The following is a 26575-nucleotide window of genomic DNA, read 5'->3' as shown; positions in this document are numbered from 1 at the left end:
GGGTGCAACTCCAACTGAGGCTTGATACCTCAAGTAGGTCGTGGATTACTTTTTTGAAGCTTCACCTTTAGCTGAAAACTCTTATTTCTGTTCTAGTTTGGGTTTTTGTAGAGTCATGGCTCCTGTCGGAGAAGTGGATATGCTTTTGTCTGTTAAAACCTCTGCTTTAGGGTGCATACATGATAAGGTTCTGTATATAGAAAGTGTTTACACAACTCTTTCTCTGGATAAACACATTCTGGGAAATTGTGTAATCTTAAATACTTCTCATTCCTGCTGAAATTGTTCGGCACCGCACTATTTTTAGCTTTACGCCCATATTGGACCTGAGCAGCATCCCTATATTTCTGCAGCATTTGCATTGACATGAGATACCAGTGTAGCTTAAATATAGATTTTTATAGCACCAAAACTGTAACCCGTCTCACTGTGCACCTCAAATGCAACAGAATTGGAGAACAATGAGTCAGTTTCCACTTCTGTCTCCTCTTGCACCTACATGGCATTCTGCACATTCCTGCTGGGTAGTAAAACTAACTGCAAACACCAGGTTTGTGTTTGTTGCTGAGCAAATGTCAAAAACAACAGATCCTGAGGAGCAGACTGTCCTAAAGCTGAATTTCAAGCAGCGAATCGTTATCAGTCAAATAAACTCTCATCGAGAAACTATCATATTTCAGCAATAGGTTATAAGAGATTATGTTATATTTGTATGTTATAGGTCAAAGAATGATTTATTTTTGGCATTTATTTCTTTTATGACCCTCTAAAAACATGCTTTTTGTAGCGTTTGCTGAGGTTTTGTGTGTACCTGGTTACCATTGTATTGTTGTCAATTTGACTTACTGAAGGCACAAATCTACTAAATGGACCTTGCAATGCCTGCACGCCACAACGATTCAGAGGCTAGCTTCTGTTTTCTGGGCGATGATGTAAACCCACGAAGAGATGCTGGTAGATTGAGCGTGGACTGAAATGTCTTTGTGTTTCGTTGAGGTTTGCTGTTGATGGTTGGACAGGGGAAGTGGCAGTGGTAACTGGAGCCCCTGTGGGGGAGAGTAAACAGGAGAGCGGACATGATCAAGGGCTTCATCGTTTGGGTGGGGTTCGCAGGTGGTGCACGTAACTGAGACACCCAGAAAGGCTAAAACAGTTTGACTTTGTTCCATTTCTCATCAGTAATCCACTTTTCAGACTGTTTTTCTGTTTCAAATAAAGTTGCCGATAAAAATATTGTTTTATTCTCAAGTTTGTTTCCATTTTTAACCAGACCCCTTCAAAAAAAAGTATTTCACCATCATCTTTTTATGGCTTTTTGGGAGTTTTTATTTTTATATTGAGACATTACTGTAGTGATTTATCAGCCCAAACTCCATCTCTGTGCAAGCAGGGTTGACAAAGACAGAAAAAAGGAATCCTTGCTTCCCTAACCCACGCTGTAATTTGAAGTCTCCGGCTTTTACCCTTAATTTGAACTTTCGGCCTCGCTCCAGACCTGAACAGCATTTCTCCTCCAACTGATTTATGGTGTTTTTCATTCTCTGAGCAGTTTTTATGTTTTCCCAATTCCAAACGTTGAAAGGGCACCATATTCCCCAACACCAATGCCAGATCAACAAACTTTCAACAAATTCTCAGCCTCTTTATGGCTGTCTCAGTCCTGCTCGATTTTAAACAAAACTTTATCAGGATTTTTCTGATCTAAGAAAATCCTTCTTAATTGCTGTTAAGACCCTGAAAACTATTCAGACAATTATCTCTTTTTTGCAACAATTTCAGCTGCATAGCTAACAGTCAAATGCATCGAAAAGAACATTTAATAAAGAAAAATCACTCTGTTTTCAGTCATTCGTAGTATCGAAGTGAGTATAGTTGGTGTGTCCTACTTTGATTTTATTGTATTTATTAGGAAATTATGGGAAAAAATGCTTGTTTCATAGTAAGCTGACGCTTCCATAACCAAAATGTTTAAAAATCAAAGATTGAAAAAAAAAAAAAAATCAGTTTAAGTCTCGAGTGAAACAATTGCAAGTCTGGTCTTTCTAACAAATCAAACTGCTCAGACTGAGACGATTTGAGTTGAACAAACATATCGAATTTCCATACGGATGCACACAGCCGGCCTGACTGCTGGATAGTCGTGTAAGCCAAACCGCTGTGAGGAATCTGCTCATCTCTCATTTCTAATTTCCCGTGCGCTCTGGTTTATGTTGTCATCTCCCTTTCCTTCTCCGCTGTTCTTAATCTTTTACCCCAACTCCGTCTCTACCCTAACTCTGTTTCCCTCTGTCTCTTACTGTGATTTACTGGCAATGAATCAGGTATGAGGGAGTATGCCGGAGGAGAGATGGGAACATTCAGGGAAATGGCTGTTTCCGGCCAGACTTCACATCAGGATGGGAAATGGTCGGAAGAAAAAAGGCATGTGTATGTGTGTGTGTGTGTGTGTGTGTGTTCTTCCCTCTGAGGAGCAACTGGTGATCAGCTTAGGCCAGCTCTGGGTGACTCCACTGTCATGAGTAACAGCCACTTTAATTGTCCTGAAATAAAATAGGAGCTGAACTTTGCAAACATATGAAAGCACTCAACTGAGAGAAATCCAACCTGCTTTCAAATTAGGTTTAAATGCCTTTTAGAATTGCAATGCGAACTCTAGAAAAAGATTGGGATGATCATGAATGATGAATGATAGGAAATTGTATTTCTGGTGATTCTAATACAGCGTGTGATTTAGTTTTATGTGTCCAATTCAATGATAATCTCCTTTATTCATACTTTTTTTTCTGGCTTGATCTCCAATGACAACTGTAGTGAGGTCGATAGGTTAGTTTCTGTTCAGCACATGCATCCATTGATGATTCACCGTTTATCCAAATTTTAAAAACGATACTTCTACAACCACTTGTTGAAGGATGCTGAAGCGTTCCCGAGCCAGCCTTGGAGATTCAATCTCTGCAGAGTGTTTTCTCTGTTGGGCATGCCCTCACCATTAAAGGTTGCATTCTTTAAATATGTTTTAAGATTAAAAAATCATGTTTTTAACTTGTTCTTGTGGCATTTTTCTCATGATAGAGGACAAATATTAAGAAAATTAAGCTTAAAATGACATTACTGGGTATTTCTTTATTCAGATCATTGTGAATCTGGATCAGACACTGGTGCTACAGCTGAACACAAGCTCCCTGCTCTCCATCACTCTGATGCTCCACTTGCAGACAAATAGATCCATGTAGATTGTCGTTTTCCTCGTCCGAGCTGGGATCTGGCTCCAAACTGTACAGCTGGATAACCCAGATGTTGCTTTCCATTTTTGTTCCACCGGTAGTTATGTTGGGGTTGTGAGGGCCTATGAGCGAGCAGGATGGCGTGTAAACGGATAGGGAAAAGGGGGCGGGGCCAACTACTGACGCTCTGCAGAAACTATGTCCAAGAAAACCACAAAGGTTTTTTTTTTTTTTATTATTATTTTGTCTAAAAACATAATTAAAAGACAGGTGTGAATTCTTTAGTGGACCAAAAGATGATTGGAGTGGGACTTTAAACCACATCAACTGGATTCTTTGGATGTGTTGAAGTAGCAGCTCTAATCCGAGTTTGTATATTGTAGCTTCATCAATAATTTAGGAGCTTCACATTCCTTGTCTGCAAAGTCCTTCATACTGTTGGCCGATTGGTCAGTCTGAAGGTTCAAAATTGCCTCACATGTCAACCTAAAGGCCAGACACTGAAAAAACTCCAACCTCAGAAAGCAATTCCTTCCTAACTCAGAGAGGGAATTCTCCTACCCTCTTGAAAAGCCAAATAAGAGCTGTAGAATAAAAAAAAATATAGAAAAAGTTAGTAAAATTGCTTCTTTTTTTTTTGCTTTCAGATTACTTTTAAATATGCCCAAAGATGATGGCATTTGCAAGTAGTTGAGGAGTTTCTTGTTGAGTGAATTGAGTGAGATATTTGGTGCTAATCCATCCTGTGCTGTCATTATTGAGATAAAACTTTAAAGCCTTTAAACTTAGAGGGTTTGGACTAAGTAAGCCTTTTTTGGAATAATTTGAAATAAAAGCTTTCAAAATAAATGGGAAAATACTTGCATAGGAAGTTATAATGTTTAAGGGATTTTATTATATAGTATGTGTTGTTACTCATCTTTGACAGTTGTGTCTCTCTTTAGAAATAAAAGTTTTTGCAAACAATTATTTTTCAGCTATCTCTCCTGACTGCTGTTTAAATCCTCTTGACTCTCATTCGGTGTCACTACTTTTGTCTCGTTTTACACCGATGAAGGCTTTAGTGCTCAAATGAAAAACAACACAGAATATTGGGAAAATTAGGCTCGTTGTACTGATCTGGGGTGTATTTTATCTTCAAAATCTCATTTTAGGCATCTTATATTGGAGAGTGGCAGAAACAAAAAGGCAAAAGCGTTCAAATTTTTTAGCTGAACAACCTCAGGACATATTGAAAGACAAGGACACAATAGCCCACACAAGAAAGCATTGGCACATTCCTGTGAGCATAAATGGCCAACGCACAAGCCTGCACAGACCGAGAGAGATAGTAAAAGTGAAAGAACAAAAGAAACAGAAGAAAATTCAGGGAGTGGGTGAGTGCAGGTCACTTAAAGAGACAACAGAGCTAGAGCAAAACAACAGATCAATAAGAGTATCTTACTAGCTTCATCAATTTCTACTGGATGTGTTGTGGAAAGTGCTGACTGCTCAGGACGGCTTGTGTGGGAAAACGAGGGATCGGTGTGGCAAACAATGGCTGTTTGATTCATAGCTGTCTTTGAATCGATAAGCTGTAGATCCGTGCTTACCTGCCAGCGAAACCATGCAGGTCACTTATCTGATTGTTTAAATAAGTAACAGTTTACGGCCTTTGTTGTGTAGCGTGTCAAACTGGCACACACCCCCCGTGTGTGTCCACTTTTGAATTAGGCAACTTTGTGCATTCCTCTGGTAACTGTCAATGCTTCCCACACATAAGAAGTTGAAGTCGTGCTGCGATGCGACAGGATCTTTCTGGGTAAAGAGACTTAAAAGTAAATCCTGGCTGTCAAGCTGATGAACCAAAAAACCTGTTTTCCCATTTGAAAACAAGAAGAATGCAATGAAAGGAAAATGTCATATGTGGTGCAAGAGTCAGAGATGAGAAGATTCATGTTTACAGTTGGTGGGGGGGTACGGCCCCATTTATGTTGAGTTAATGAGGGAAAGATGGAAAGACAGAGGGAGGAAGAAAGTGGTTGTGAATATTTGTCTCATTTATCACTCGCCAGCAGTTCAGTGTTTAGGGTCATTTGAAGCTCATGGCGCGTCTCGTCTCCTCTACAGACTCCCTGCTGCTTCTGTGTCTGTGTTTGTGAATGAGGGGTGAGCTGACTGCTCCATTCAGGGATGCTAACAAGCTTTTTGTAAAAAGCATAACATTTACCCCAACGTTTGCAAACTCGCAGACACATTTTAATTTAGTTTTAAAGACTGTAAGTGAGATAAATGTCGTATATGATCATGTGGTGTGATCAAATTAAGACTAAGATGAAAAATGTATTTTTAGGTGTTTTAACTGTTTTTTTGTGATAGAGGAAAGGCATGCTGAAATTAAGTTAAAAATTGCATTTCTGAGTGTTTCTTTATTCAAATCCTTGTGAATCAGGAGCAGACAATAAAAATTCAGTTTGAAAAAGATCTTCTTCTGTGTTGTAGAAGCTTCACTTGTAGACAACCAGTCGTCCAAAACGCTGCTTCCTGTGTCCTGCTCAGGGACCACATTGCACCGGTTCTGGCTTCCCTCCACTGGCTGCCTGCTCATTTTAGAGTAAACTTTATTATTTGTTTTCAAAAATTCGAGAGGTCTCGCCCCGCCTTACCTTGCTGATCTCTCTCTTTGCACTCTATGGTGAGCTGATGAGCATTTCCTTAAAGTATGGAGGTCTAAAAGGAAATGTAGGGGTGAACGAGGCTTTTCTATCTGTGCTACAAAGCTTTAGAATGCTTTAGACAAGGATTTTCACTAAGTTTTATAACTTTAAAAGGTCATGCTAAAACAAAAAAATCATTACTAACATTTAAATGTAAGCTTCTGTGCTTCAAACTTTACGGCTGGATAGCTCCAATATTGCTCGCCATTTTTGTTTCACTGGTAACTCCTGCAGAAACTGACCTAGAAAACAATACTTTTTAAATGTTCTTTGCTAAAAACAACTTAATAAAAATAATTAAAAGACCACTAGAAACACTTTTAAAATCAATCAGAATATGATCATACTGGGACTTTATAGCCAGGTCATTTTGGTGGAGTATTATATCACAGTATAATATAAGGCAAGTGAACTGAGAAGTTGATGCCCTTTAGGTCCCATGCATGCAAACATATATTGAACAATCCAAACAGAATTTCAGATAAACAGTCTTAAAATTAAATCCGTCTCACCTTGGATTCGAACAACTTGACCCTCACAAAAGGTGGACACAGTTGCTGTCACATGCAAAGATACAAGCACCAACATTGGTGATGTGGGAGGAGCTATAGCAGGCTTTACACTGAAGTGGTGAAAAAGAACAAACACTCGTGCATGTACACGCGGACACAAACGTCACATTCTGAATCCCAGAAGCATTTGAGTGTCATTAAAGTGCAGCTGTGTTTGTCTTTCCAGCACACATGGAAAACACATCAGGGACTGAGAGAAAGAGAGCAGCCTGCTGAATATGTCTGCAGCAGTACGTACAAGGAGGCCACTTTGTCTCTCGCACAAATACACATTGTTCGTTTTGGAGTCCATTCCGACACGAATTTAGACATTCGGTGCAAGGCGGTGCCATAAAATGCATGGCAGCGTGGAGGTCCCGGCGGTAAAACTGGTGACACTTCAGACGTGTGTTTAGTGGAGTCGTGGTCAATATCGTTCTGGGCCGTAAAATGGGAGCAGGGTTTTTTTTTTTTTCTTTTAGTGGTGGGAAATGAATCAATGCTTTTCGCATAAAACCTGATTTAGGCATCACCTCACCTCGTCTGTAGGCACTGTATGTAATGCAGTGTCTATGTGAGCGAATGAGAACACAACGTGCTGAGTGCTTTAACATCTGTCTCTCCGGGTAATGACTGGGGAGGCTGCAGCACCCACTGACAGACACGACGCGGTTAGCTTCGTCAAAAACACACTGAAACATACCATCAAGCTCACAAAGTAATATCAGCTGCATGATGTAATGGTCCCAGCCATTACTGAAATCAGTCCACATGCAGTCAGTAATAAAACCAAAAGATGAGACTTTACAACCTTTGAATAATTTATTCTTTAGCTTATAGTAAGTTAAGGTGTTTGATTGCCTTTTATTTGGCAAAACTAGTAAAATAAAATTAAATAAGCAGCATAGCTCATGTCTCAGCTGTCTAAAAGGGCTGCCTAGGCAAAGATAATGTATGAATGAAGGGTTAGTTTTAAATAATATTGCTGTATTTTCACTGAAATAAAAACCTGATAATAAAAATGATTATGTGCGTTACAGTAAAATTAGCTAATCTATCTTTTTTCATATTTTATGATACATAGTTAAATAGTTTAGAGGAAAAACAAGAGAAAATCCTTAACTTTATTCCAGAAATTGATCAACAGAAATTGTAAAGATACAAAACTTGGGAAGAAGCAAGCAATATAATGCATAAAGAATTAAGTAAAAGTATTCAGTCCCTTTCTTGAAAAAAATATGATTGAAATTAGTAAATAGAGGTGTTGGTTTGGTTCATCTGCCTGAAAATATTTACATCTTGCACTTTTTCGTATTTTAATTTTTCAAAAAATAGATTATTTAAGTAATTTTTAGAACCAAATTTGCAAAATTTCTTTAATAAAACACTAAAAAGCAAAAACAGTATTGAAAAGAATCTGCTAAAGTTTTTGTATTATTTTTATATCTTTTTTAACTGGAAAAATCAGCAGATAAAACACTGTAAACAACGGTTAAGATTTTGTTCCAGATTATAGAAAAATCTCTTGTTTTCTTCTCTGATAGTAAAGAAACAGATGAATATCACATTTGAAGAAGAAAAAACAAACAGTAAAGCAAAGTTACACAGAAGGACAGTAGTACATTCATTCAAATGGTCTATTTTATAGACTATTACAGCTCATAGATTTTATTTTTTTTTTAAATTCCCTTATTTTAAAGGAATTTTCATGAGTCATCATCATAGTTTGTAAAAGCTCACCTGAACTCTGGCTAGCACAAAACAAGGGAAACTCTGGACGCTCCTTTCAGAAGGGAGGGTCTTGTCTGGCTGGTGCAGCTCATTGATGGACAGATGGACTTTAGAGCAAAAGTGAAGCAAAGATAGTAAATAAAATAAGCGTTGTGCATTTAAAGTGGAGGAAAAACGGCCCACGGCTCTGATCCTACTTAGTAAACATGTTGGAGTGAAGAAGTGAAGAGGCACATCAATGGATGACGAACAGATGACTGAAAAGACCAACTATTGTAGTCTTCCATCATGGTCTGTTCTTCTTTGAGTAATCTCTCTTTTTTATTTTAGTTTGTTCCCTTGGTTTTCTGAAACTGAACCAAATAAAACCATCAAAAATGTTGTTTTCTTCCCATTTGAACCAAGTCCGTCTGACAATCCTGGTGGATAATCATTCTTTGTTGTATTATGTGAATTAATGGAAAGCACCACGCTTTAGGTTTCCATTATTCCCTTTGATGCTCCTGAGGTTGCTTTCTCCGGTTTCCTCTATTGCCCTCCGTCATCCTCTAATACCTGCCTCTATTGTCTTTTTGTTACTGTGCGTGCGTTTGTGCGTGCACGCACAGTTAAACGTGCGTACGTCTCCACAGCTGTGTCTTCCTCTCTGTCTGTGCAGCAGAGATCTGGGTTTATTCCATTCTGCATACCTCTGTCAGCTCGGGCTGGTTAAGCCCGGTCAGGCTGGAGTTCACACCGGAGACATCACACACTCCAACACACATTCATGAGCAAATGAATATCATACATGTCACGCAGTTCAAGCCAAAGCCATAAGCAGGAAAAACACAAGAGCGAGCTCTGTCTTCTTCCTCTTTAACAGTAGATGTTATCTCTTCTCTTTGGAGGTCATCTGCAGTGCATGTTTGTGTTTAACCCTCATTGTTATCACTACACTAAACAGGACTGAAATGAGTGAATCTGCTGGCAGTCTGGGGGTGCTTTGCATGGCCTCCATTGGAGTCTGTGCACGTTTTTTTTTTTACATGTTGACATTTGAGCCAAGCAGCTATGAAATGGCACGGCGGGATTCAACGGTATGAGCCGACGCGCTCCATCAACTCAATAATTTACAACAAAGACTGAAGGCTTGACCTCTGGAATCTGTTTTTCTTCAGGTGTCCAGGTTTGTTCGGAGTCGCAGGAATAAAACGGACAGTTTGAGGTTTTCCAGGAAATCCGCAGGTTTTAGAAAGAACTGTTAAAATAAACCATCTGCTCTAAAGGATTAAAGGAAACAAGAATGAGGGCTGCTTACCACCATTTTTTTTTTTTACCTCAGTCATCTTTCATTTATTTATTTATTTTCCAGCTAAGATGATATTAACTTCAACCTCAGGCTGTTCTCCCCATCCCTGGATAGGAATAGAACAAATGATCTGAGGAAATGAAACCTGGGCTATTTTCAGCCTCAGTCACATTTCACACGTTTTTCACCGTATCTCAGAAGGGAGTGGGGCCGTTTAGATGGTTGCTGCAAGTGTTGCAGTATTGCGTTCAGTCTGTTTGTGTTGAGCGTCAACCAATTACCAGATTTCTGATGAATGTGAGAAGACTGTTGTTTTTTTTGGTCTACATTTTTCCCTTCAATCCTAAAAGTCCCTGAAAACCTATCGAAATATCATCACTCACCACTTTTGGCTTAAAGTCCAATCAGCTGTCACACACCTGGGGTGTGCAAAATTTGACCCATCCCCTGAGGGAACGGTGAGCTGCCATGAACCATTTGTTGGTTTTACCCCCCCAATCTGATGCCTCAGTGATGAGCATCAAGCAAAGAGGCATTGCTTTAGAGGCTAGAATGCTGTCACATCGTTATAGTTAACACTAATGATTTTTAACTAGTGATGTGACGTTAATAACTGTCAGTGAGTGAAAGTGTGAATTAGATATTTTAAGTACAATAATAAGATAATCTTTAAAACATATTCACACATTCACATTCTAGTATGTTTGATTCTCACCAGGTTTATTGGTTTAGATCGTCCACTTATGGTGGCATGCAGGAAAGTTCGCCTGACTTCTGGTGCTGACCAAGCAAGCAAGACCCCGTCTGTTTGAGGATCCTGGTTCTGTTGAGAGTGAAATGCAGAAGAGAAGCAAAGGGAGTAAACCATGTCACCACTGACTATGGCAGTTACCTGGAAAAACAGCTCAAGGCGTGAAACTGAAGAAGCCAAATCAGAGGTCTGCAACCTTTAGCACTAAAAGAGCAATTTGCTCCAGTTTCTTACTCACTAAAACCTGAGCCACAAAGGACAACTTTGTTTTTTTTTTAATCTTTTGTGACCATTGATCCATTCATAGCATGTAACTTTTAAATATTTACAGTAATTGAATTGTAAAAGAGTGATAATTCTCTTTAATAAACAGCTTTAACTAGGGCTGTACGATGTTAGTGATCAATATTGCAATGACGATATGACTTGCGATACATGAACAGACAGCAAAACTAAAAACAACTAATTACTTCCTCATTTTTATTTCACTGCAACAATTTTAATGAACAAAAGTCATTATAACCCTCATGGTCTCTTATGGGGTCCAGATGACCCCATCCTTCTATTGATGTGTGATCCCTCCCATGAAAAAGGTGGGCAGGATTTTAATGATGGCCATGGACACCAGTGAAGATAGAAAGAAATCCTTGGAAAACAAAAGTTCAGCGTGTTGTTTACTGTTGATGTAGACATGCCAAGGATAGCACAAGGGATAACACTGAACTCCAAATGACCCTCGACTACATAATCTAACATAAAAGGGCTCCATTGGTTGGTCAACGACCTGACGGGGGTTAATCGGATTGGTCAAATTTATAACAGGTTTTATTTGATTTGTTAAATCCTTCAACTTTGTTTCAGCATGTGTTTAAATATTTAAGGTAACCATTTCATTACATTTTACGCCGTCTTTTGCGATACACATCGCACAGGGTAATATCGCAATAACAGTAAATTTGAGATTTATACCTATTTTATTTTCGTCAGCACCAAATACAAGTTCCTTTCAAAATAAAAGCACACTGCGTCAGATAAGATCCTTCTGCAACAGATTGACTTAAAATGCAAAAATACAACAAAAGTTACACATGGCATTTAGTAAATGCCATTTACTATCAATACGACTTTTATAAACAACATTGGAAACGTGCTTTAATCTTATTCTCATAATAAATCCCTCCAACGTTAGGTTAAATCTTTTTACCATAATTTTGCTCATTTATTTGACTTGAATAACAAAACTTAATTTACTAATTAACCTAAACTGCAAACTTGTTATTTAATCAAATTGTTTGTATTTTTCTTCAAAACCAAGGAGCAACAAAGGAGGGGTAAAGGAGGCTCTGGAGCCCCTGATCCACACTCATAAAAAAGTTGAAAAAGGTCCAACAGGATAAGTGTTTTGTATTGAGGAGATACCATACACACCAAGTACATCAGATAAATAATCTCTGACGTCAACCAATGGATTTTGCAATGTGGTAACGGCACATTGACCTCAGTTTACATCACCCAACAATATTCTCAAAACAGAAAAAGGGCAGGGCACAGTCAAGTTTGATGCTCTGTTGAGTCCACACATTGAACAACTCCCATGCCAATGAAAAAAAAAGCTCTAAAAAAGTGCTAATTTGTCATACTTAAAGCAAAAAGCTTTGAAAATCTTGTAGGTTTATTTCATGAATGGAGAACTGTTCCCCTTCCCTCTGTGGTCTTTGAAGGAACTGCGACATTTGATACTTCCTGGTTTGCATTAAAATCTGGAACAGAAGATTGGAGCTTAAAAGGGATCAGGCACTTGTAACTTTATAATTATCAAATTATGACTCTCCAGACTATCCAGTTTCCTCCCTTTTCCTTTTTTGTTTTTTTCCTTTGGTTTAGTCAGATAATACGATCCCCAACTGGTTCCAGACAGTGTGCAAATTATACTTAGATGTGAAAATTGATGGCATTTTTTGCAAATACTTATCTTTACTTTGCTGCTTCACATCAACATTTGTTTTTCCATCCGTGTTGTTTCAGTTCTCTAATGGTGACTAATTATTAACTAATTAGACAAGCCAGATTAAAGTATAAATTAAAATGACAAGTTTTCTATCCAAAAATAGAAATAAATGTAAATGCATGGACATTTTTCCCACTCCTCCTCACTCCCGTTTGTCATTATTCCTCTCTTGTCTTAGTAATGTGATTAAAAAGAAATTACCCCCATCCCATTGGAATTCCGTAGAATTACGGGATCCATTATGATCTCAGAAATTGTCAGTAAAATATTACTCAGCCTAATTAGGATTCCCCAAGTTGTAAAATATGAGGTTTTAAAAACGTATTGCTTGAAATCTATAAGGAAACTGCTGGATGTACTGTATTGTTACTGTGAAAAAGGAAATATATATATATACATTAGTTTTATTTTAGTGCCCTTTTTTGGTGGAATGTATAATTAGAAATTGTTTTAACTCATTTTAATTGAAGAAAACTGTAAAAATTGTAAGTTTCCTTGTCGTTTTTTGGCTGAAATCAAGCTGTTTGTTTGTGTCACTGAAGTACAACTGCTGCAATTTAGTCTCACACAAACAGCGGTCCTTTTGTCCCAGTTCAATTTCAAAAGCATCTTTCTTACAAAGGCCTAAGGATGGTGCAGGGGCAAAACAGCCACCGCTGAGAGCAGAGTTCAGCCTCCCTCTGGATCCATGCTGTGAGGGTAAAATGCACCAATAAGGCTGTTTGTACCCTTCCCATGAAGACTGTTGGGTCACCTCTCCATATATAATGGTGCGAGCAGTGATCAAGACGTGTGCTACAAGAGAAAGCACTTTGCAAAACAGAAAACAAAGATAGAAAAATGACATAGAGGCCTTTTAAAGATGGTTTTGTGTTTGAGACGTTGTTTGTGTCTCTTTTGGGAACGGAACAACAGATCGTGGGAGTCGAAGGCAGAGGAATGGTAAGAGGGAGGCAAGGGAGGCATCCACTGGAGACAGTAAGATTTGCAGCTTGCGTCAAAGCACAAAGTGCCAGAGATTAATTAAATGTTCCCATTTTTTTGGAGGTGTGCATGACTGAATGACAATGAGTCAGAGCGGTGATGAGTTGGAGAGAAAACATGCTAATTGCCTTTGTGATTAGCCAAATTGCACTAACATGGATTTTTACATAACAAAAGCCCCACCTTCTGCAGACGCACAAAGAAAGAACAAAGCTGTGAAGTGGCAAAGAAACGCGATCCGATGAGTGGCAGACATATGTGCCTGGTGCGTGCCAGCTCACTAATTTAGTGAAGCTGTTAATGTTGTGTTTGTGTCATTTTCTTGCGCTCTTTAACACGAATAGTTGCTACCAGCTCACAGAACATCAATTAGACCCTCAAAGTTCTGTGATCATCAGAGATGTACGTCACATACTGTGGATTTATGTCGCTATTGAACCCCATGCTGGCATGTTGTGGTTGTGAAATACATTAAAAAAATGACGCAAACAACATAGCTGCTATAGTGTAGCTTGGAGTTGACTAATTCACTTCTTAAAGACCCACTTAGTTGTTCCACACCAAGGGTCCCCCCTGCAACTAGGAGGCACATTTATAGGGGTGTAGGGGGGAATCAATTTGGCAACATACCATGATATTTCAGTGGCAATACATGAATCAATTTAAAATGTTGCTTCATCACACTGATATGTTTCTGGAAGGAATTGGTTGGTTTCTTCCTTACTTATTTTTGAATCTCTAGTTCGAGCACTGATTAGGCTCTTGAACAATTTAACCATGACAAAAGTGGACTGAGGTGGACAGGATTTCATGTCTACCACGGACACCAGTGAATATTAAAAAAAAATCCTTAAAAAAAAAAAAAAGTTCAGTACGCTGTCTTGTGGGGTCCAGATGAACCCACTTTTAATGTAAACATGGCTAGGATAGCACAAGAGTTAAAGCAACATTTAGCAATGTTGGAAATAAACAGCACTTTATTTCCTCAATCATACTTTTGGAACCTTGATTCTCTTTATTTAACCAGGAAAGATCCGTTCAGATCATGTCGTGCTGCTGGCCAAGAGGTCAGCAGCACACATCAGAATTTACATCCAGTGATTAGAATGAAATGAGCTGAGCCTCTGAAAGAGGAAAATACATATAAAAATATATACAATAATAAATCAGTTAAGGTACATTTATTCTGTTATTTTTCCTATTCTGAAACATATTTTTGTAGTGGAAATCAGACAATATTGGTTGTTCTCTTTAAGGACAAATATTTCTTAATTTTCCAAAAGAAAAGCCCCATTAATATTAAGGTTTAAGGTTTTTTAATTGCCACATATTCATCAACTTACATTGAGACACATTGGAATTATTTTACAAAGCTCTCAGAGTCACAGTTTTGGTTAAGGGAAGAATAGGGATTTCTGTACAAGTTCAGGTACACCAGAAAAAATAAAATAGAATGATAAAAAAAGAACAAAAAGGTGCAGGTTCACTGGAGGTAGCACAGAATATTCTCGGTTAAAAGCAACTTGTAGCCACTATGAGATACAGCTGCAGTGTTTAGCCTTGTGATCATTACATAAAATTATTACCTTTTTATTAATATGAAAGGCGTATTAATATTCAGGTAGAGTTTTTTTCTAAGTCATTCTAAGAAAATTGTTCTGGTACAGTTATGGGATTATTGTGATATGTACCGTATCACCAGACTCTTGCCAATACACCCTACAAATGTATGTTATGATGAGGTTGTTTCTGCCCTTTCTATGTCCTAGAAAACAAAAGTTTTTTATTTTATTTTATTTTGGCTAAAAACTGCAAAATCATAATTAAAAGACCACTTGGAATGCTGTGTTAGAACTGTTCTTAAAAACTTTAATTCGATTAAATGTGTGATCTTTCTAAAGGTTTTTGATTAGTTCTGTCATCGTTTCTGTACTTGAATTGCTGCTAAAAATGCTTGTCACATTCAAAGCAGTCACTTGCACACATATTACCCTCTGGTATCTGCAGCTGCTGCGTTTGTTGATTAGAGCAGTCGCCAATTGAAAAAGAAAAATAAAAAAATAAAAAGACGAGTGCTATTAGTGATTAAATTACAGATACTCAGTCAGCTGCCGGACGTGGTTGAGGTCATCTGACCGGAGATCATCGCAGTGCGGCAGGTGTGACATCATTTGAGGAAAAGATAAAGCAACCCAGCTTGGACGCGCGAGTTTAAAGGGCAACATTTGAATCATAGATAACTTTTACTATCTCTTTGTGTTCCAAGCCATTACCTCAAATTGGTTTACAAACCCTGTGTCAGCAGGTCGTTTTATGTCTTATTAGCCCTCATGGACCTACAGGATATCATATCCCCTTTGAATTCATTCTTATCTAAATTCACTTTTACCGTTTACAGCCTCCTGTCACTGCTTCTGTCTCTGAGTTCTCTCATACATGCTGAAAGGAGCTTTGTGAGTGCACATGTAATACTGCAGCATCCAGCACAGATAACTGCGTTCACATGAGAAACCTGCCATTATACCCGTCAGAAATCGGGCTTTACATGCAGTTTGGTAACCAAGTGACAATCAGCGTTCCTGAATAACCAACTCTTTCAGATGTCGTGTTAACAAAAATCTACCCTTTTAAATCATGTGGGGAAGTATTGTTTCCATCGATAGATTGTAACCAGGGAAACTTCAAGCCCACATAACTGTGGTCTTAACCTTGATAAAGCATGTTTCCCCAAACTACAATCCAGGCAAAATAAATATATTTTTAAGAGACCAGGTTCCTTTTAAAAGCAGATTGTAACTTGGTTAAACATTTTTGACTGTGTAACATAAAAAACCCAGCATGCAAAGAGAAACTAGGGGACCTGAAGTAACTTATGCACTGAGAAAATCATTTTATTGTAATCTAACCTTGATTGGATAAATAAGCGTATTATTATTTTCCACCACAAGTTGTTGTTGCAAGTCGAGAGTTCATAATGTTTAACCCCCACAGACAAGAGATGCAAGTTTTCTCCTTCTTTTCCTTTTCTCAAAGTGTGGTTGAGTCTGCAAGAGGTTGACTGGTGCTGTTAAAAAACTGGAGGTAAATGTGTTTTACCAGATGGCCAATTAGCTCTGACAACTGATGGTAAAGTGCTGCTTTCACAGAAAATGCATGTAACAAAACAATGGCTAAAACTGATTTATGATATAGAAATGAATTATTGTAATGTTTTTGTGTTCATTTTGTGTTTCCTTCACCTTGTATTACCCCCAGTTTCCAGCATATCTCCCTATCAACTTGTTGATGTTTCTTCTGATATCCAGTTTTCAATTGTGAATGAGTACGGTGGCCCTGAAGTGCAACAAATAACTCAAAGCAAAAACATATTGGAGATTACAAAAACTAAAAAAAGCAAATCAAATAATTAAAACAAATTACATTACAATTTAGAAATCAAAGCAAAATTCAAGAAATCAAAGCACAATTCCAAAAGAGTATAAAAAATAAAAATGAAAACAGAAATTTCCAGAAATTTAAATAAAATGTTAAAAAATGAAATGCAATAAGAACTGGAAATAAAGCAACCATGAGACATCACCGATTGGATGATCTTTACTTGTCTGTTTTGCTTTTTAAATTGTCATTGTGATCTTTATTGATGAGATTTCAACTTCAGGGCACCATATACAAATGTTGTACAGAAACACAGATTACGTATAAGCATTTTAAAACATATTTTGACACTTAAAGACAAGTACATAATTCTATTTTTTCTAAAACTGAAAGAAATCAAAATAAATGATGACTTTCTTCCTTTTATGAAAATTATCCTATCTTCTTAATAATAAACTGTATTAATTGATTAGAAGTCAAAGTTTAAATATATTTCCACAAAAGCTCCATATTTCCAAAGAATTTTTACTTCAAAGCAGCATAGTTTCCTTCAAATGTTTTGACTTTCCTTTTAAGCCGCTTCACTTCTGACCAGCTTTTTTATGCATCTCTAAAGTTGATAAAACAGCATGTCTTTGTGACGTTGGTAACATTCTTGTTTGTTAAACTGTACACATTTTTTGCCCTTACACCGAGTAAAAAAATAATAATAAAGGCAGATTAAAAAAGATATAAAAGGAAACAAGGAAGGGATTTTAATTGAGGGGAGGCAGACAGTTTATTCCTTTGAAAGAGGGAGTGAAAAGGAGTTGGTATGGATACCAGTAACAGACAGTCCTGGAGACGGAGACAACAGACAAGAGAGAAAGGGAGCAATAGGAGTGAAAGAAAGAGTGAAACCTTAGTACCTGAGGCGTGGGCTGAGTCCTTTAGCTCCTGGTGCCAGAATGTGTTTTTACGAGCCTGCGGTCAGACAGGAATAAAAGGCTGAATGGCACCGCACACACATGCATACCGGCTTGGTTCAATGGCCTCTCAAAAAAAAAAAAAAAAAAACTCAGTTTGGTTTTTATAATGTCACAGTTAGTCAACGGCTCCACTCCCCATAATTCTGTGTGACTGAACAGGCAGGATATTTTCCCCCAGTGGTCCATGGGTAGGAGTTGATATCACCAATACATCTGTGTAGCTTTGAAGCAAAGTCTGATCGAGTGCAGTTTTACTCATAAAGACATTAAACCACACAGCCGGTCCAGTTGAAGACTTTTTTTTTTTTTTTTCAAATTTTTCTCTTTACTCCTCATTTCTGCTCCAATCATTTCTCATGCACAAAGGGATCCAGCAATAAATTAATATTTTAATCGGTGTTGTATATGCATAAAGGCTTCTGAAGAAGGACAATAGTGGGCTCTCCTGTCTGTTGTACCAGAGTGGATCAAAGGGTCGTTGCCATGGCGAAACAGAACAAGTGTTGAATTGTTGGAGAAAAGATATTTTAATTTTACTTCTAATATGAACAACCCTTTGTAATCTTCAGCGCTCTGAGAAAATTAGATCTAGTGGGGACAAAAGCTACTTGAAATGGCTCCACTGTGGTGTGTGTCTCCACGCTCAGACGTGTGATGCAGCGGCAGGTTTTAGTCCCGTACACCCACATTTATGCTCTAACATTTACTCCTACACACACAAGTGAGCACCCACTAAAAGTGTCTTCGTTTTTATTGGTTCTCTCCATCACGTTCAAATTCTCAGTCCCACTCGCAGCGAAACACCCTTTTCTATACTTTGTTCACGTATACTTGGAGGTGGAAGTCATATCCTGTGTTTACTAGAGCTGCGTCTCATTGAGATGTCAGTCACTTACAGTAAGTAAACAGTCTGTGTTTGTGCATGCGCGTGTGTCGTTGTTCTGTAGAGGTTTGGAGGTCACTCAGAGGGGGGGACCTTTCCGCAGCAGATTTCCCAGAGGTCTTTGCATTGGTTAAACTCAATATGGTGGAGCAGACACTGTTTTGCACTGAAGTGGATTGTGTACATTGATATGTGTGCTTTTGATTACAATCCAGATTGAAGCACACACACCTGTCACATTCCCTGCCTTTGAAGAAGGGAGCTGCAATGAAATCCCTCTTCGGACCGCTCCGATTCTGCTTTGTGTTTTTCCTTTCACCGCTATTTTCAGCACTCTGCCATTAAGGGCTATTGTTAGAGTTACTCATGACCTACCCATGGCAGTGAAACGGAGCCGCACATGGGACTGTGTTTGTGCGCTTGAGTGTGTGCTAGTGTGTACTTGAGGGCTTTGGAAGTGTTGATGTGCCGTTCAGAGACCTCAACCTGCTAATAAGAGAGTACTCAGCCATGGAGCTCACCTTTTCACCAGTTATCCTCTCTGTGGACGCAGAGTCAGGTGTGTGAAAACCGCCGCAATCAGACTTTAAACATTAAATATCTGTGCAGCTTCTCAAAAATTCAGAGTGCTTAAGGTGTTGATTTTAGTAAAAAAAATGTAAAGAGACTTATTCTGATTTATTTGAAAGTGGTCAGTGTATGATAAAATACACCTCTCATGACTGTATAATAACCTCATGAATTTGCGTAGCAATTTTAATTAAATATAGCCTAATAGAAATATTTCAATAATTTTTAAGACCCTCTCTTATGACAATTGTTTTTTTAAACATGTTTGTGGGGCATATTTCTGATTATAGACATAGAAAGTAATTGTATTTCTGAGTATTTTTTTATTTAAATCTTGAAAAAAAAGAAAAAAAAGATGTAGAAATTACGATTGGCAGGCCACAAGCTCCCAGCTTCCATTCTGATGCATTCACTTGCAGACAAATAGAGCCATTAACGTCTTTGTTTTCTACATCTGAGCCGGCATCTGGTTCAAAACTGTGGCTTGACAGCTCCAATAATATTTGCCATTTTTGTTGCATCAGTAATGATAACAAGATAGTCCTGTAATGGATGATGGGAAGTGGGGGTGGATGGGACTTTTCCGTGTCAATGGTCCCACCCACAACTCACTACCCTACTTCTAATGAAGTCCTGCCTCTCTGCGGAAACTGTCCTTGAAAATGAGTTTTTAAAATTTTGGCTAAAAAAAAAGCCATAATCATAATTAAAAGAGCCCTAGGAACGCTTTTAGAGTTGCTCAAAAGATGATCAGAGTGGGGCTTTAAAGAGTAAAATTAAAGGATTTGTTAACTATAAAGCGTTTTTCTTTTTTTTTCGGAACAGTGTAAAAATATGTAATAGTATCTAATTTACAAAAATAAATTACTGGTTCAGTAGAAAAGTTATTTATTAGCAGAGCTGGGCTTAAAAAATCAAATAAAAGTTATCAAACTTTTCTTGCAAAATACAACTCATGAAAATTATGTTTTGATCTTTTTGTAAAGCAAAATTTTAAATATTTTGTGCAAAAGAATGTACATAACTATTGTTTTTAACAACCATACAATGCGGTTTAAAAAGAAGTTAACTTTTAAAGATGAATCACTTTTAAAAGATTTTAAATCAAATGGTAAACTTGTGAATTGTCCGAATTCAGTAGGGATGCATGACACAATTTGTTTAGAAGAGCGAGTTTTAACAGGTCTTTTTTTGTACATTGATGAAATCATTTTAGCTTTGCCTTCTTTAGAACGTGCAGTTTTAAATCATAACAAGCAGCCGCTTCATTTCAATATGATATATATTTCTTGTGCCATTAAAAACTAACAGTACAAACTTACATTCAACATCAAAAGGGTCAAAGCCGATTCAGACCATAAATGAAGTAACTGCTGTAAACTAGCAATGCTTGCAATGTAAACCACTAAATCATAAGACCACCAATCCACACAACCAGTTTTGCAATCCTTCATTTGAACTGGAAAGTCTTGCTTGTATAAATAAAAACGCACAGGGAGACCTTTGAGTAATCCCACGACGAACCTTAAAAGGTGCAGATACTCAGTCCCCCATTTACCCTGCATGGTTTGTTGGACATTTTAATCAATCAAGATTTGCAGAAAACCATGCTAAAACACATTGATATCAGTTTCATGAATAGTTTGCAGTCAGAGATTATGGACACACAGGTACATAAATTTGAGTATGTCTCCTTAGGAGCAATTTTTTTTACTGGTACATGTGCCAAGTTTACAGTAAAAGCCAAACTAATTATCTGACGGATTAAATAGTTCTACGTTTCAAACCTTTTTGAGGGTAAAGCAGGGAACACCAAAGGTCTGAGCATGCCTACACTCCCTGCTTTTCTGACAAGATTTACCAAAACAAAAAAGTGAAATTCTTAAGTGAAAGGACCCGCTTTGTTGAGTTTCTTCAGGTAATTACTGCTCATGTCAGTAAGTTCACAGTGGAAATGTAACATTTGACAGGAGAGACAGTCAGACAGTGTGTGCGTCTCTGTCAGGATAATAAAAACAAAGTGAAATGGTTTCAAATGCACCATCATTGACCAGGAATTTGCTTTTGGAGACACCGCTGCAGACGTATTGATTACCACCATGGCAACACAAATACATTTAGGCAAAACAGGTCATCACCGTCACCGCAGATGGGCTTGTGAGTATGTGGGTTTGTGAGTTTTATTTTCTAATGTGTGGAGGGGGGGCTCTCAGACTGATCATGGGTGGGCCCCACAGAGGCTCTTTAGAGATGGAGACGCCACTTCAGGGAACTCTCAGCCTTTCACAAAATGGAGGGAGAGGAGAGTCAATAGAGGGTGAAGGGAAGGCGGGATATCAGATGTTCAGCGCGGTTAGATGATCACCAGCGTTTGTGCGTGCGAGTGTGCAGCGGCGGTAATAGTGTTTGATTTGACTATTGGCCAGCGTGAGTATGAGTGTCGTTCCTTCACTTCCAGCAGCTACATGCTGAAATACTTTCTGTTTTTTCTTTGGAGTCTTCCCGGCAGCATTAAGGAGTCTGGGAACCATAAACACACTCAAGAAGTATGCATCACATACGCTAAGCTGCAGACTTACTTTTTTGCTCTCCCGAAGAAAATGTGCTCCTCTGTGTCTTAGCTCTATCCCTCTTCATACTCATTTTCACATTAGTCTCCGTAGAGCTTCCAGCTATTAATTGGGTCCCAGGCTGGGTGCAGAGAAAAAAGGTGTTTCTGTTAAGTGCTGGGTGTACCCAACAGAGAGCAAGGCAAATCTGGGCAGAGCTGTTCCCCAGAGGAGGAAGCCACTCTCATATCGCTGCCCACACTGATTCCTAAAATACTCTTCTCTGAAGATGGTATTCATCAGAAGAAAATGGGCTTTTTCCTTCAAACCCACCTCAGAAAGATGGAACGAGTGTTGGGAAGCTTCACGTTTCCTGCAAACCTTTTCTTCTCAGCCTGCCATCGCGGGCGTCGCTGCAGTCTGGGATTTGACTGTGTTCAATGGGCATAGAAAGTCCTTTTTATGATGATCTGCATTCTTTAACAGGGCTCCTTGCTTTGCTTCAGAACAGCTTGATTATTTTTGTTTCACTCTTCTGGTCGCCCAAAACCCAATGAATCTATTTTATCCGTCTCCTGCTTTGCTTGTTTTATAATATTTCCCAGAGGCACAAAATTGACCAAATTTATCATATTTATTTGATTACTATTTCTGCTCTGTTTTATTATTCTACATCTTATTCAGTTTGAAACGCAATTTTAATCACCTGATTTCTGTTGATGTGGATTTTTTTTTCCTTCCTCGGAGAACAAAATGAAACCTTCTTGGGAGTGTCTGAACAATGATCAGCATCTAAATGAGTCAGCTAGTTCAGATAATTTTCTTAATTAGATTTTGAAAAGTTGCTTGTCTGAGTTGGAGGATTTTTACAAAATGTTCCAATGTGCCAACGAGAACTTCATGCTTTATCTTTCTGTTTCTTCAGCTGACGGCGGACCAACTCGTGCTGCTTTTGGAACTTCTGTTGGAGGAACCGGAGCTGAGTGCGGCATCCATGCACGCTCTACACAAGATCTACAATCTGCACAGACAAGACGCTGAGGTAAGACCCATGCACACATGCTTAGACAAGTGAGCATATGCATCCGAGCTCCACAATCTCCTCCAGTCATGAAAGTGGAAGCAGACTTGATGTGTAGTAAATTCTCTTGTAATAAGAAGGCTAAATCCCACAACTATTCACTTTATGTTTAGTGCAGAACAAAGTTCTTTATTGGTGCTATTAACAGTCTTTCTTTCTTGTTTGTGTGCGAACGGTGGAAAAGTTTGTTCCTTTAAAGTCCCTTCTCCCAGAATTCAGCAGCTCGAGTGAGAAAACATTTCTCCGCCTGTAAACCGTCTATACCTTCCCCCGTCGTTAACACATGGCGCATTTTGAAAGGAAAAATTTGATACATATTTAGCTTTTAACAAGTTCCTATTAACTATATGAGCTGTTCTGTCGAGGCACTGATGTACATAATGGGGCTCAGATGCGCCGTCGCGCAAAGTTGGCCGTTATATTGAATCCAGACAGCTAAAATTGCGCTTAAACGTTCAAACTTTCAGCTCAAAGCACTTAATGAGATCACACAAGTTTATATTTTTTTAAGGCGCTTTTAGACGCGTAACTGCTGTAATTTCTTTCAGACGTCAAGTTATCGGGCTTGCGGTCGCTGCGCGAGGCCAAACGCAGAGTGGCCTCGGCTCCGGCTTCACTCAGGCTTCCTGGCAGATGGAGGCAGATTCTCCACTGCAGTTTCCAGGAAGAAAAAAAAGCTTTGAGTGTTTGCTATAAATATGCTGAGCCATTATACACAATAGTCAAGCATGGAAAAACACGCTTGCACAAACTTCCACACACCTGTTTAAAGGCAATGGCCCCATCCTAATGTAAGTAATCCCTTTCAGAGGACGTTAATCACCTTCCTCTTTCTATATAAATAGGGTTATTTATTTTCCTCCTCTTTGCTTGAAGCTGCCCCCCCTCCCCTTTGGTCTGGTTGCTTTGTGCGGTACGGCCTTCTCTTCAGGTGATTGATGACTGATCTGTTTAAAAGTCTCTGATAAACACAGAACTGGGTGCAGTTCAGCCTCTGTAGTCCCCTAAGTGTTTGTCTCACAGAGAATAGGAGCCTTTTAGAAGAAATGAGCGCTGAATGTGAGGAACGGCTGCTATGTTGTCTGAAAGGAGGTTGGTAATATGGTGACCCTGAAAGCATCGTGAAAGGTCTGATGGATCACTTGAGCATCACAGCCTATTATCAGATCCGCCAGCCTTCGGTGCACGTCTCTCCATTTTATGCCACATGAGTTGTGAAGTTCTGGGTTTTCACAGACTCGTTTCCTCGTGTGCCTGTTCTTGTGACTTTGCTCCGTATTGTTTCACCAGCTGTTTTGCACAAAGAGCAGAATGCTGTAAAAGTGAGACGCCGTTTCAACGAAAGCAATGACGGAGCTTTTTGTGAGTGGGAGGTGAACATTTTGCATGAACATGAACACGACTGTGAGAGTAAACATGTGCCTGCCCGAGCGGTGGTGTGCGTGCACTCTGTTCGTGTGTTTTCCAGTGACCATGATTATGCGTGTGAGCTTGTCTGTCAGCCGGGGCATGTGTTTGCATGTATGAGAGAGCCTGCGTGACTTTGGCCTCCTCCTTTCATATGAGCCCCATGTGATGTGGTACACTTTGTAACTCTACCTGTGTCCGTGCGTGTGGGTGTTTTTATTAAAGCGTAAGTGTGTGTTTATGTGTGGGGGGCCATCTGTTGGTCAGCAACACTGGCTGTATTGTGTGAGTGCTCTTTACTGGTTCTCATCAAGAACCCAGTGTGACTTAAGTGTAGGGGGTTGCACTCTGTAAATATGACTAAACAACATTTTGACACATCTTAAACACTTCCTCTAGACGGGGAAATCAAGAAAACTTCACCTGATGCACCAAGCTGCCTTTTTTTTTCTTGTGCAGATCTTTTCCAAGATTCTTTTGATAATCCATCTCCACTCCCCATTCTCCTTGGAGAAAACAGATTTCAGTAACAGCTCTTACTGTTCATTACCAAAGCTCATTTGTAGATCAATCATAAACAGTCATGCACTTGTCTGATAGTCTCTCACGTCATCCATAGGGTTCTGATTGATGTAAAATGAAGCCTAAAGTGGGTTGAGCCCCATAGACAGGAATTTACTCTGCCCAGCCTGCTTATCAATAAATACACAGAGAAAAATCAAAGCAGCTAATTTACACCCCCATTTTAGACTTTCTTCGATCTAGGGTGCGAATATATTTAGTTTTGGTATATAGTTGGACTTTTTAACATCAATGTGAAATTACTATTATTTTTTAAACAAGCTTTTAGTGGTCATTTAAGGAACTTAAGCTTCAAATTGGGATTAAATTAAAGAACAGATTTTGGGGGCTTGAGACCAACAATACAATCAACAGGTTAGCCTTTCTCTGCACAACAAAACTGTGCAACATTTGCATTTTAATGTAACTATATTAAAACTCCGCTCTCAAACATGCACTGAACCGGTCCTCAATTTGACCCACTCCAATGGAAACTGTGTTTTTAGTGTTTTAAACATGTTCTTGTGGTATTTTTCGTGTGAAATTGAGAAAATGTATCTTAAAACTGTATTTCTTTATTCATATTGTAGTGAATCAGGACCAGATAAAAAAAATGTAGTAAGAAATAGCTTGTAGCTGTGATGTACAAGCTCCCTGCCTCACTCCATTCTGATGCATCCACTTGGAGACAAATAAATCCATGTACATCTTTGTTTTCATAGTCCAAAATGGAATATGGCTCAAAACTGTATGACATTTTGTTGCACCAGTAATGTTAGGTTGGGGTTATTGGGAGCTGTAAGCTAGAGGGAGAGAGTTTAAACAGATGGATGACGGAAGATGCAGGGGACTATTCTGTGCCAACGGCCGTGCCCACAAACTCAGAGGCGAATTTCTATGTTACTACTGCCGCTCTGCAGAAACTATGACCCGGAAGACTATGAAGTTTACTTATTTTTGGGCTACAAACGGCATAATCATAATTAAAAGATTACTGGGAATCAAAAAACATAATTGAAGTGGATCTTTAATCAAACCATCTACTTAATATTGGAAAATTTTGATAATTTAGAAAACAAAATTTTTGTTTTGTTTGCTCAAGGCACAAACTAGATTATGCAGCACCCCCCACAAAGTAGAACATAGTGCTGCTTTTCAAATCCCCCTAAAACACAAGAACTCTACATTTATTGTTAACTTTATTCTAATTAAGCCCATATTGACACTACAAAAAGAATGTTTTAACTTTTGCATTCCAAATATTGGATTCCAATCAAAGCAAAAACAAAAGGAAAATCTTAAAAGTACAAACTTCTATAAACCAACATGTTTCAGCCTCAGATTCTAAATAAGATGGCTATGAAGTGTGCCAGATGAATCCAAAAGGGTCGTACCCCTCCAAACCCAAAGGATCCATCACCAATCCACCCACACTACAAGATGCCACCAGAGCTTTCATGTTCATGCCTAAACTAGTTAAAGCTGATTAAGCATCTCAAGAGGGACCCATGCACTTGTGGAAGATCCTTTCTTTGCCTGGTAGGATTGTGTGTACACAACAGTTAAAAAAGGCTAAAGAGTCTGGTGATTCCCTCTTGGTGGAAATGTGTTAATGTGCAGATCCAGAGTTCAACAAAATATATTTTAAGGTTTTCAAACATCCCTCTAACAATTATTGTGAGACTGTAGCAATGTTGAGCCATAACTCTTCATATCCATCATGATTCCAAGCACGTCTGAAGCGTGAGACCCAGACTGTATGAAATATGGAAACTGGTTTGTAACGGTAAGCATGCACACACAGAGCTCTTCATCAACAGTCGAAAGCTTTTGCGTATGTTTAAAAACGGGTGGTGGAGGGGGCGGGGGTGAAGTCAGGGCGGTGGTGCAGTAATAAATGAAGGAATGTCACTGTGTAATTGCATGTGCTGTCAGAGAGAGGGGCCCT

General features: G+C 38.7%; 2 protein-coding genes across 9 annotated transcripts in view; one reads left to right on the top strand and one right to left on the bottom strand.

Annotated features, from left to right (window-relative positions):
* The window catches only part of aopep (aminopeptidase O (putative)), an 85490-nt gene that overhangs the window by 45545 nt on the left and 13370 nt on the right, over positions 1-26575 (top strand). The window contains exons 15-16 of one of the 3 annotated variants that reach the window (XR_002919590.2): positions 6659-6722; positions 22504-22620. Coding sequence is in view for 2 of the 3 variants with exons in the window: in XM_024275098.2 (XP_024130866.1) it covers positions 22504-22620 (117 nt within the window). In the remaining variant the exon portion in view is untranslated. Of the gene's footprint in view, positions 1-6658; positions 6723-9359; positions 9872-22503; positions 22621-26575 lie in introns of those variants that run through there. The other 2 variants (XM_024275098.2, XM_024275099.2) reach the window with 2 other exon arrangements.
* fancc (FA complementation group C) overlaps positions 10204-26575 on the bottom strand; it is a 56850-nt gene continuing 40478 nt past the window's right edge. For 3 of the 6 annotated variants that reach the window (XM_024275101.2, XM_024275104.2, XM_024275107.2), the window contains exons 16-17: positions 24490-24572; positions 10204-10313 (exon numbers count right to left, since the gene is read on the bottom strand). In XM_024275101.2, coding sequence (XP_024130869.1) covers positions 10219-10313; positions 24490-24572 — 178 coding nt within the window. In that variant the 3' untranslated portion in view covers positions 10204-10218. The remainder of the gene's footprint in view (positions 10314-24489; positions 24573-26575) is intronic. The other 3 variants (XM_024275103.2, XM_024275106.2, XR_002919592.2) reach the window with 3 other exon arrangements.

The sequence above is a fragment of the Oryzias melastigma genome, linkage group LG9 (assembly GCF_002922805.2).
Source record: "Oryzias melastigma strain HK-1 linkage group LG9, ASM292280v2, whole genome shotgun sequence".
Taxonomy (NCBI): Eukaryota; Metazoa; Chordata; class Actinopteri; order Beloniformes; family Adrianichthyidae; genus Oryzias; species Oryzias melastigma.
Note: the sequence above shows the minus strand (reverse complement) of the source record. Positions and strands in the feature narration are given on the sequence as shown.